Consider the following 13,049-nt stretch of genomic DNA (forward strand, 5'->3'; position numbering starts at 1 on the left):
AGTTGAATACTGGGTTTCTTTCTTAATTTCAGATGAAAAGGCCAAGGAGCAGATAGTCTTATGGCCTTTTATCTAGCAAGTTAAATGAAAAATGAAATATACTAAAAAAAACCACATATTTTGGAGCTGAGAATTGGGTCCGAGTCCTGGTTTTTCTACTTAGTACTGCTTATGAGCTTGATCAAGTTATATAATATATTTGCCTCAAGTTTTCTCTTTAATGCCCTGGCTACCTACCAGGGTTTTGGGGAAGAATGAGAGCCTTGCTGTTGAAAGCTGACTATGTATATTTAATTGTCATTGTTTTTATAGGTCTGTTCCAGCTGTATCAGAGGCATTTTTCCCATAGCAATTTAAGAGAATGCTACCAAATTAATTTAGGAGTTGGGGAAATACTAAATCTAGATTTATGTCTTTCTGTTTACTTGGCCTTTTTTTTTTAAAGTACACTAATTGACTAATATTTTAAGGCACATCTCAAGTATGGAGAATTAATTTGCATTTATTTTAGGGGAGTGCTGGTTAGGCTTTCCTAGGGTGTTTTCTTTCAGAGAGGTGTGTGTCATTCTATTTTTCTCTAACATTTAACACAGCCTAGAATGATCTGTTTCTTCAGTTAGACTCATGGAAGTACTCATGCCACTTATGTTTCTTCTCTTTGTATTAGCTAACATGCTTGAATCAAAGTCCTTTGAAGTGGAACTCAAAGATGCCGAACCTGACATTATTGAACAACTTGTGGAATTTGCTTATACAGCTAGGTAAGTTAGGGATCATTTCTGCTATGAAGGATCATTTCTGTTATGGAGAAGTAAGGTCAGGATCTGCCATGGCAAAGTATTATTATAATAAGTTGGTGTGTTCCACATTCTTCAGAATGAAAAACTATAAGGGTGGTAGGGGTGGGGTTTGAGGATCCTATGCTATACTAGTTCAAAGGCTGAAAAATCTTAATTTTTTGTTTAATTTTAGGGGCCAGTAGGATACATTTTAAAGCAGCATTATTTAAACAGTAAATTGTAGGAAATTAATATTCATTTCACCTTATTTACAGAATTTCTGTGAATAGCAACAATGTTCAGTCCTTGTTAGATGCAGCAAATCAGTATCAGATTGAACCTGTGAAGAAAATGTGTGTTGATTTTTTGAAAGAACAAGTTGATGCTTCAAACTGTCTTGGTAAGAAATGAGATTCCTATTTAAAAAAAAAAGTTAATTTGTATTTTAATAAAGAAAAAAGGCATGGTTATAAGTATCCTTATTTAATCTTTTTTCCTCATTTAATCTTGAGATGTTCACTAAAATATTTTCCAGGAATATATTTTAAGAGGAGGTTAGGGAGATGCCTATTAACCTCAGCAGAAACAAGCCATAAAATACTGTATCAGCATTTTCCAAAATAAAAAATAACCTTAGCAATGATGTTTTTGTATGTATAGGAAGAGGAGCAAGGTTTTACTTTAGAAATGCCAGAATGATTCAATGTTAAAAAAACAAACATAATTTACTACGCTAACATGCTATACTTATATAAAAATACTTACAGCCGTAGCAACAGATGCTGAAGGCACTTTTGTATTTCAGTACTCATTCCTATATTTATAAAAACTCTTAAACTAGAAATAAAATAGTTAACCTGTATGTGTCTGAAACTGATAGCAAATATTCTTTGCATGGAAACATGCTAGTGTTCACTTATGTGCTGAAGGTTTCCATCAGTGCAATCAAGAAAAAATACAGTAACAATAGAAGTTTCCTTATCTGGCATAATCAGAACAGTATTTAGTTGGCTAATTTAAATTTTATTAATGTAGTAAGTGGTTAAAGAAGGTTTTTATCAATTGTAAAGATTTTATTTTAGTGTAATACAAATATAGCAATCTGCTGTTTGATGCTAAGCCCAACTCTATAAATACTGATTTTACCTACATCTGTCTTACATAAGTCACACCAATAATATATCATCTATGATTTTTTATTCTTAATTTCCTTAAATTGATAACTCAGCAAGAAGTCTGATGACAGAATCCGTCTAGAATTTTGCAGTGTTTTCTCAGATTTTATCAGTTGTCTTGGTCATGCTTGATTTGAGCTATTTCAAGTCTTTCTTAAACCTCAGTCTTCATAGGAACAACTACTTTTCACATTCATATTTTATTGATCCACATGATACTTTATTTGGTCACATAATCACCATAAATTCAACTGCCAAAAATTAGTTAATAAATAAATACTGGTTTTTGGTGAAAGTATCATTTCCCTATTGGGATCCTAAACATTCATATGTAGCCGACTGCTCACCATGAGTATATAGCATGCCATCTTATTGGTTAATACATTCCCCTCCTTCTTTCTCTCCCCTCCTCTCCCTTTTTTCACAACCCTTTAAAAATAGGAAAAATATTCTTAGCTGCTGACCCTACAGCTAGAAGTGAGTGATTTGGCTCATGGACAGTACTTTGCAGATTCCTGATACAGAACATTAATAATCAATTAATTACATTGAAGATCATTAAAAAAATCTAAGTGGAGATCTCTCAACTGTCCCTAAAGTAATCCAAATATTTAGCAACCTTAATTGAAGTCATATTAGAATTTTAAAAAGTAGAACATTATAAGCTTATTTTAAAATTTATTTGCAAGAGAAAATGTTTTACTTGTAGCCAAGAAAAGTTTGGAAAAACATTGAAGAGGGTCTGTCCTACCAAGTACCAAATTCAGCCACATATAAGATGGTATCATGCTGGCATAACAATAGACAAATCAATGGAAAAGATTTATGAAATTTATTATCTCATTTTCCTAGAGTCAATTACTGTATCTTCACTGTGTTTTTTCTAAAAGGTATTTTGGTTCATTTATTTTCTTTCTATCTTCAGGTATAAGTGTATTAGCGGAGTGTCTAGACTGTCCTGAATTGAAAGCAACTGCAGATGACTTTATTCATCAGCATTTTACTGAAGTTTATAAAACTGATGAATTTCTACAACTTGATGTCAAGCGAGTTACACATCTCCTCAACCAGGACACTCTGACTGTGAGAGCAGAGGATCAGGTAACTAAATTGCCTTCCCACAATATTCTTAGTAAAAATGTTCCTATGGACTTCTTACACTTCATTTTTGGATACATGATAACGAAAAGAATCATATTAGGAGAGACGGTATTTACACTAAGTAGAGTATTCCAAATTTTGTTTCATGGCTGCTGAATGTTAGAAAAATCAAGAAAATGGTTTCTCCTCTAGGCCTTCAGGCAGCCTTGCTGACACCTAGATTTTTGCCCAGGGTATGATCCACTTTGGACTGTCATCTCCAGAACTGTCAGATAAACTGTTAGAGGTGTAAGCTGGGTGCAGGCGTTGGGAGCTAGATGGGGTAACGCTTTAATATGCAGACATTTAATTAATCTCTATTTTCAGTTCCCCATCCTCTGTAATTTAAGTCAAAAAGTTTGTGATAATGTATTATATAGCATGGAAATCAGTGATACCATGTTGATAGCACATACCCTTAATATAATGAGACTGGCATGTCATCTCTGTCTTCCTCCCAAAAAAACTACAGCCCCAGCCTAATCATGAGATAACCTAGATTGAAAGACAGTCTATACTGATTAGAACTCAAAACTGTCAAAAATCGTCAAAAACAAGGAAGGTCTGAGAATCTGTCATAGTCTAGAAGAGCCTAAGGTGATATGATGACTAAATGTAATGTATCTTCTTTGGAACTGAGGAATAGAAAAAGAAAATTAGACAAACTAAAGGATTTTTTTAAAGTATGGACCTTAATGTATCAACATTTATTTGTTAGTTATGATGAGAGTTTTTTTACTAATGTACCAATTAACATCTAAGTGCAGGGTATATGGGAACTCTCTATACTATCTTTCCAATTTTTCTGTAAATCAAAAACTATCCCCAAAAAGAAATTATTTAAAAATAAAAGACTAATTCCTATAAAAAGTTTAACTGACTCATGGGGAAACTAAATTTAGGCCTTATTAATATGACCTAAAAGTGTGTGGTGTATGAAATAATACATTTTTTTCAGTGTGTTTAAACTAGTGATTTGTAGATCAAATTATGTTAATAAACTTGGCACTTTTTTGGTAGTTAAATGAATTATTTTATTTTAGAAAGCAATTCTTAAATAAATACTCTAATTTACTTTTATATATATAGAATTTTTATATCATAAAGTTTGTGGAAAGCACATAGGTCTATCAGTTCATAATTTAGGAATATTAGATTGAAACAAAATCTTAGATGACCTTCATATCTCTTGGGGTAGAAGGCCTCTGAGGAAATAACACATTTTCCTGGTACCATATAAGCAAATAATTGAAACTAGCATTGATCAATAGATTTTTTCAGTGGGAAATGTATATCATATCTCCTTCCAAAACAGAAGTTATATTTTGTTTAAAAGCAATTTAAAAATATGTATTCAACATCCTCCTTATCATTATATTATGCAGTAGTAATAAGTTCTATAAAGCATATTACCTAGAAGAATCACTAGAGCATTGTATAAACTGTTCTGAAGTAAAGGTGGGTATTCGGGGATGAAAACAAGTATCTGAATAAGATGTTTGGGATAAGCAGTTATGTCTTAATGAGATTCTTTCCCTTCACTGTGAGAGTAAACATAGGTAATTGGAAGTGCTGCTGCCATCTAAAAATTTTACCATGCTTTTTTTCTCCCCTTAGGTTTATGATGCTGCGGTCAGGTGGTTGAAATATGATGAACCTAATCGCCAGCCTTTTATGGTTGACATCCTTGCTAAAGTCAGGTTTCCTCTTATATCAAAGAATTTCTTAAGTAAAACAGTACAAGCTGAACCACTTATTCAAGACAATCCTGAATGCCTTAAGATGGTGATAAGTAAGTTTCCTTAATATCCATTTACAACCTGATCATCTAGCCAGTTTCTCATGGACTTAAAACCCTTCAGATTGGATCAGATGGGGCAGCCAGGGAGAAACACTTGAGACTTAGCCCTTCTGTATAGTTAATCTATTGGGATTCTCAACTGTCTATCTGGAAGGAACTTAGCCTCATCCCTTATTTTATAGGAACACCTGGGATAGAAGGTAAAAAATTAGACTTTGTCTCCTTTCATGTACAGCAACTTTTGTTTTATGTGTTTTATTTCCTTTTTAAAATAATTGAGCCAAGTAGTGTACTCTGATCACATTTTCTTTTTGGAAGAAAAATGTTGGTTTGTTGCACCTGGAGCACATTTTTTGCCACATTCATTTTTGATTCACTTAATTTTTCTTGATTTGCAGACTTGAATCCCAACCCCTCTGTAAAATGCCACTTAATAAAATTGTACAATTAAACAATCTGTTGCTTTTCTTTCTTTGGCAGCACTGCTCATAGAGCCTTCTTTCTGCCTGTTCCAGTATGAAGTATTTGCATTGTAGGTGTAAACTTAAGGCACAGTTCTCATCATGGGACTTCTCTGCCACCCTGGGATGTTCTTTCACTCCTTTCCTAAGTTAGATTTCACTATTTTCCTCAAACGCAGGTCTTCCCCTTCCTAAATTCTGTTTGATTGGATATATCCTTAAAAGCTTCCTGAGAAAGAGTATATGATCAGTAAATATTTGGAAATTTGACAAATCACACCTTTATCATAAAATGTTGAAGGATAGTTAAACTGGGTATAGAATTATGTTGAAAAATCATTTCCAGTTAGAATTTTAAGGCATTTTCCATTGTTTACTAGCTTCCATTGTTACTTTTGAGAAATCTGATGCCAGTTTATTTAGTGTGCTTCCTTGTAAGCATGTAACACTTTATTTCCTTTTAATCCCTGGTATTTTGAAGGTTCACAGTAATGTACCTTGGTTTTCATCTTTTTTTAGTTATCACACTGGCATTCTGTATCTATTCAGCCACAGATTTCTCAGTTCTTTATTGCTGGTATTGTGATTTTTTTTAGGGATTGAGTCTGTAATCTTTTCTTGTCTCTCCTATCCATCTTTGCCTTTTCTATTTTCTTGGAAATAGACTTTTCTTTTAGCACTTTTATTTCAGTTATTTTGTATTTCTGTGAGTTTTATTCTCTTCTTATTTCATGGCTATAATACTTATTCCAGAGTAGCATTATAATGCCTTTAATGTTTTCTTATCTTGCCTGCATTTCCTGTATTGCCTTTTTTCTTTTTTTCTGTATTGCCTTTGTTTTTTCTTTTTGTTGTTGAAAACAATTATTTTATATCATCTATGAATCATATTTATAAGAGTGTGTTATTATTAAATTGATAATACTATGTATGTGAGTGGTCTTCTCATTTATCGGGCTAAACTGTAAGATAATCAGGCTAGCCAGACAGTTTTTAAATTGGGGACCCCCAAAGGTCTTTATCTGTAGTTACTTTCTCAGGTAGTTGGGTTGGAGGCATTTGGAACTGAATGGGGAAACATTTTGACTTGAAGGCTTTCACTTAATCCCTGTTTTCAGTTTTACACCCTTTTTTGTATGATTCCCTGAATCTGGACATCTCTGATTCAGAATCTCCAAAGACCAACCCTTCTGTCTCCTATAGTGGGAAAAGCATAGGTATCTGACTGAAGTAGGGAAAGGAGACCTGGCAATTCAGCGGTCATTTATTTTAGGACTTTAGAGTTGTCTTGATTTCATCCCCACTCCAGCTTTTGGGGTACTCTGTATCATTCCAGGGTTCTGCAGGATCACTTGGCTTGCTTCTCACTGGTGTCTGTTGCCGTAACTATTCAGGTCTACCGTTCTGTCTGCTAGCTGTCTTCATTAACTGTTTCGGGAGTTGCAGATCTTCTAGCACTATCAGAGGTAGAGTTTGTTTGCTTCTTCTTTCCTTGTTTTTGGAGAGTGGCTTTCAAGAGAGAGGAAGGAAAACGTCTTGAAATGGCAAGTCTAATCTCAAGTTGTTTTTGTGTTGATAAATCTTAATCAGTCTTTTCCTTTATATCCAGCTTTAGAAATATGTTTGGAAGGGTCTTTCTTGGTCCAAGATGATTTTTTAAAATTTCCTAAATTTTCCTTTTGTGCATTTATGGATTTTTTTTTTTAATTTCTAAACCTTATATGCAACTGAGATTGATTACATATAAAATAATCTCATGCCACCCAGAATAAATAAGAGCCTAGCTTTATTTTCCCTCCTAAATGTTTGGCAAGATTCTAACCCAGGATCATTGTTGAATGATTCATCTTTGCATTGCAGGCAGATTCTTTACCATCTGAGCCATCAGGGAAGCCCTTAAATATTGTTGTACTTCATTTAAATTGTTGTGTGTCCCTAGAGAACTTGTAATTTTCTTACATTTTATATTTTTTGAAAAAAAAGTTCAGATATTTTTATTGTTGCTATTGTGATTGTATTTTTTCTTTAATTAGTCATTATTGATCTTTTTTTAAAACTTCAGTGGATTTCTTTTTTCTAGGAAATAATTAATGATCTGCAAATCATGATTTTAGTTTTCTCCCTTAATATTTATACTTTTTTCTTTTGTTATATTGCCTAATTGCATTGAATAAGTTTTTAATTGAACAGTGTTCAATTAACTATGGTGGTGTTAAATATTAGCCTTGTCTTTCCCTTACGCTGATGGGAATACCTTTAGTTCTCACCTAGAGCCATGAACCTGGCTTTGACATTAGCTGGGTACATGTGTTGGGGTATGTAGGTGGATATGAGTGGAGTAGGTAGGAGATGTCTATAATTAAGAAATTACTTTTGTTTCCTGAATTTAAACTTATTTCTAGTGGATACCGATACTGCTTTTTCTGAGAGTTTGAGGATTTTGACAAATATTCAGTTCAGTTCAGTCACTCAGTCGTGTCCGACTCTTTGTGACCCCATGAATCACAGCACGCCAGGCCTCCCTGTCCATCACCATCTCCCAGAGTTCACTCAGACTCACATCCATCCAATTTGCCTTGATTCATGGACCTGACATTCCAGGTTCCTACGCAATATTGCTCTTTACAGCATCAGATCTTGCTTCTATCACCAGTCACATCCACAACTGGGTATTGTTTTTGCTTTGGCTCCATCCCTTCATTCTTTCTGGAGTTATTTCTCCACTGATCTCCAGTAGCATATTGGGCACCTAATGACCTGGGGAGTTCCTCTTTTGGTACCCTATCATTTTGCCTTTTCATACTGTTCATGGGGTTCTCAAGGCAAGAATACTGAAGTGGCTTGCCATTCCCTTCTCCAGTGAACCATGCTCTGTCAGACCTTGCTATAGTGCTATTTTAAAATTTATGTGTATTTAAGCTGTACTTAAATCTATGAAGAATAATGCAAACACTAAATGTTTTTTGTTCTGTATTTTAGTGTTTTTTTTAACTTTTCAAATGGGGCTTAATTTTTTTTAATAGTATTTAAATTTATCCATATTTGTCAATCTCTTTGCATACCATTTCTTCTTGTATCTTAGACCTTCTCCCTATATTCTTGAAAAGCATCCTTTATAAAGTTCATACATTGACAGTCTATTGATTTTAAACTGTTTCAGTTACTAGTTATATTAAAATCTTTTTTTTCCTTTTATTCTTAAAGGTGAACTGGGCATGCAATTCTAGGTGGAACATATTTTCTCTCAATACTTTGGAGATGTTTCACCCCACCTCCATCATTACTACTGAGGTCTCCTGCCAGTGTAGTTGTCATTCTTTGTATACAGTGTGAATTTTTTGCCTGTGGCTTTTTAAAAGGCTTTCTGTTGGTTTTGATGTTTTGCATCAAATATATAGCTGGACATTTGTTTGTGTTTATCCTGCTCAGTGTTTGTTCATTTTCCCGAGTCTGAGGAATCCATGTTTTTCATCAAGTTTGGAAAATTCTCAGCCATTTTCTCTCCCAATAGTGTCAGCTTCCTCGGGAATTTTAATTAAAAAGATGCTGTCAGTTCTCCACTCCGTAATTTCCAAGCCTTTCGTCGCACCTGGGGTGGTTTCTCCACATCTGTGCTCCAGGTCCCTAGTTCTGCTTCCTGTTTCTCCTCCTGCTGGCTGGGCTGTGCCTTCATTGCTGAGTGCAGGCTTTCTGTAGGGGTGATGAGCCGGGCACTACTCTAGTTGTAGCGCGTGGGCTTCCCGTGGCGGCGGCACCTCTTGTTGCAGAGCACAGGCTTTAGGCACTCACCTGATTGTTAAATACTATCACTTTCCCTTGATTTGGAAGTAGAGTGAAATTTCTGTTAGACTTATCACATGGCTACTAGTTGATAATATTATGGTTTTAGGGTAAGTTGACCCAATACTGTCCCCTAGTTTGGGAAAGTATGATATATCCATACAGTGGAATGCTCTATATTTACTAAAAATATCTTAGATGAATATCTAATAATAAACATTTTTCATGAGTGGCAATAGCATAAAACAGTGTATGGTATAATAGCTTTTGGTTTCAGTTAAGGTGTCGAGGGGAAAAACAGGTATGAATCAAGAACATATCCCTTAAGGGGTGATACGAAAAGAACTGGAAAAGGAGAGTTCACCCAGGCTGCTATCTTTAAAACCAAGGTGTAGGGAGTTTAAAGAAGTAGATTTAGGTAGTACCTAGTTTCTTTAAGTACAGGGAGGTGAAAGAAAAGCAAGACCAAGAAGACGCCTTCAGATTAGTGCTTTCATTATGTGGATTTCGTATGTGTTCATATCGGATTTTTTATTATACCCCTATTTGCATACTGTGTCATACTGCTGGTTTCACTGGGTGGAGACCTGCATCTGTTTATCCACACATGGAGTAAGCTGTTGAAGATAAATTAGCCAGTCTAAATGAAGTATAGTGTTTAGTTCTTATGTGAATTCTGAATTGACTTAGAATATTGGGATTATTCCAGAAATCCAGCCAAGTGTGGGGTTAGGCTCTTGAGCAGGAATCTTTGTTACATTTTCCTTTTTTGTTTTGTCTTGTTCTAATAAAGAACAGTTCTAAAATTCCTTGACTAGGCACACGCAGCTTTGAAGCCTGAATAAAGCTCAGTGGAGAGAAGGCCTCCCTTCCTCCGACTGTTACCTTCCTACCATCTGACCTAGAGGCTGCCTTCTGAGAGTAGAAGAAAGACAGAAAAGATGATAGGAATATAGAATGAAACTAAACTGAGAGAATTTACAACTAAAAGAAAATGAGTCCTAAAATGAAGATCATAGTCAAAGCCACCACAAAGGGTCAGACCAAGTCCTTACTCAGAATCTTCAAATGACAGTACCTGCCTCTCGAAGGATTAACTCCCAAAGGAATAAGCCTAAGGAGCAAGGTGCTTCTCAGGGAAAGGTCCCAGAGAGCTTGTCCTCAGCCCTGTCCTGGGAGAGAAACAACCCGTCGGTGAAGGAGCCACAGTCTGTGCTTCCTCCAGGGGTGGACACAGTTGGCCACAGTCGGCCCCTTGCACCCCTGGCCTGTTGCCTGGAACCTTCCCCTTCTGAATCTCTTCTTCCCCACTGCCTGTGTTCTCTTGTTGGGAGAACTGTGTTCATAGATTGCACAGGACACATCCGCCCTGTGTGGAGCCCTCCGAGAGCAGTGGAGTGGCTCTCAAACCCCACAAGATCTGTTCTGGGGTAGCGTTCCATAATTGGGATTTCTAACAAGTTTCCAAGTGGTGCTGCTAGTCAGGGAACTACACTTTTAAGTACTACAGTCTTACACCTGGAGTGGGAGAGGAGGGGATGAGGAAAAGTGGCTTTTTACAGTTGTAAAGGATTGTGGAAAAACAAATCAAAAATATATGACAGAAACCAAATGTGACTTACAGAGCCCAGAATATTTGCTGTCTGGCCCTCTGGAGAAGGTTTGCTGACCCCTGACTGAGAGTAGGCATCTGAGTCTTGGCTGCTGAGGGTGCCAGCTGTTCTAATGCACAGTGGATCTACTAATGCTCTAAAGTGGAAAGAAACGCTAGAAATACCGATACTGATTTTCATTCATTCACAACCTGTTATCCAAAACTGTCTTCTCTCTATATTCCTCTTATAAAAGCCCAACACAGCATCATGAACAGAAGTGTTTTCTGCATGTATTGAAAATTGGTTGCATTATTTTATTTTTGGACCAGTAATACTGTACATCATACACAGTTCAAGGGTAGATAGTGGAAAGTCTAAGTAACCATTATTATCTTGTATTCCTTCTAAAAGAAGTCTTGAGTCTGTGCATACACAGTCATTTATTGACAAATGCTTGTATAAATTATGTCTAAATATATATAAATAAAGATATAAATTTTTAAAATAAATAATGTCACACTCTGTGTACTCTTCTATGTCTTTCTCCCTTGCCTTCCTTCCTGTCAGCTTGTGGGATCTTGGTTCCCCAACCAGGGAATTTTCCCATCTTGCTTCTTTTCATTCCACGTTATTTCTTGGAATTCATCCTATGTGTACATATTACCCTTCCTTGTTCATCTCAATAACCATGTTTAGTATTCTATTGTGTGGATAACCATAATTTTTAACCACTTCCCTGACAGTGAACTTTAGGTTGATAAAATCCTAAAGGGGGAACTTGCTGGCTAAAAGGTATGAAATAATAATTTCACAGATAATTTGCACTCACCCACGTCTCCACCAGCAGTGTAGGAGAATGCTGCTTCCTTTATCATACCCTGTGTTCCAGATAGTTTGATCTTGTGCAGTCTGACGTATGAGAAAGTCTGATTTTAATGTGTATTTCTCTGACTAGAGCACATGAGCATCTTTTCATATTTTCAGAGTTACTTGTAATTAGTTCTTTTTCTATGAACTTTGTTCAGATACATGATCTAACTTTGTTATTTGATCATCTTAATATTATTGAGTATCTTTTATATGTCTTTTATATGATTTATAAATTCTTTTCTAGTTTGTCATTGTCTTTTTCTTTTAACATTTACTTATTTTTTTGACTGCACTGGGTCTTAGTTGCTGCATGTAGGATCTAGTTCCCAGATGAGGAATCAAACCTGGTCCCTCTGCATTGGGAGTGCAGTCTTAGCCACTGGACCACCAGGGGAATCCTGTCATTGTCTTTTAATTTTTTGTTTTTTCTTTTTGCTATGAAATAATTTAACTTAAAATTTTATGTAGTTCAATTTTTTTTTTTTTCTTTTCTTTAGCTTCTGTGTTATTTGTCTTTTCTTAGGCTTCCTTGGTAACTCAGACGGTAAAGCATCTGCCTGCAATGCAGGAGACCTGGGTTCAATCCCTGAGTTGGGAAGATCCCCTGGAGAAGGAAATGGCAACCCACTCCAGTATTCTTGCCTGGAGAATCCCATGGATGGAAGAGCCTCGTAGGTTACAGTCCGTGGTGTTGCAAAGAGTCAGACACGATTGAGTGGCTTCACTTTCACTTTCAGGCTTCCTCATTCTGGGCCTATTTTTTTTTTTAACTTTTCCTGTTTTTCTTTTAGTTCATTTATAAGGCTTTAAAAAAAACATTTAAAAATATTCTGTTGATTTGGGTTTGCTTTAGAGTAAAATATGAAGTTGGGTATCTTCTTCATATCACTATCATCATTTATTGAATAATCTACTTTTCCCACACTGATTTGAAATGACATCTTAAAAGTTTTTAATTGTTGTGTGTCCCTTGACTTGGCAAAATTAAGTAATTGCTTAAAGAATGATTTTAGATCACAGTAGTTATGAATCCTCATTGCATTTTAGGATCATCTAAGCAGTAAGTACTTCTCCAAGTTTTATGTGCATCTGAGTTACTTTTGGATTTTGTTAAATATGCAGATTCTAATTCAGTAGCTCTGGGATTCAGTATTTCTAACAAGTTCCCAAATAATGAAGTTGCTAATCTTTTAACCACATATAAGGGGCAGTACCAGTGCCTCCACCCTTCCACCAGAGGTTTCAATTTAACTGTGCTGGGGTAGGCCCCAGCGATAGTTTCTGAGATTTTCTAGGTGACTCTAACGTACAGTGAAGATTGAGAACTGCTGGGTTAGGAGATCTGAATTTCAATAATTAATATTATGGCTGCTGTTGCTTGAAAAGCCAGATGATTCACTTATATTTACTAAGTGGGTAGGACAATCTTAACATTAATGGTGATGACG

The 13,049-nt window shown here is 35.6% G+C and overlaps 1 protein-coding gene across 1 annotated transcript in view; it reads left to right on the forward strand.

Moving 5' to 3' along the window:
* The window catches only part of KLHL7 (kelch like family member 7), a 53,005-nt gene that overhangs the window by 16,761 nt on the left and 23,195 nt on the right, over positions 1-13,049 (forward strand). Inside the window, exons 3-6 of the mRNA XM_052638674.1 lie at positions 668-761; positions 1,055-1,179; positions 2,880-3,055; positions 4,712-4,886. Coding sequence (XP_052494634.1) covers positions 668-761; positions 1,055-1,179; positions 2,880-3,055; positions 4,712-4,886 — 570 coding nt within the window. The remainder of the gene's footprint in view (positions 1-667; positions 762-1,054; positions 1,180-2,879; positions 3,056-4,711; positions 4,887-13,049) is intronic.

The sequence above is a fragment of the Budorcas taxicolor genome, chromosome 4 (genome assembly GCF_023091745.1).
Source record: "Budorcas taxicolor isolate Tak-1 chromosome 4, Takin1.1, whole genome shotgun sequence".
Lineage (NCBI taxonomy): Eukaryota > Metazoa > Chordata > Mammalia > Artiodactyla > Bovidae > Budorcas > Budorcas taxicolor.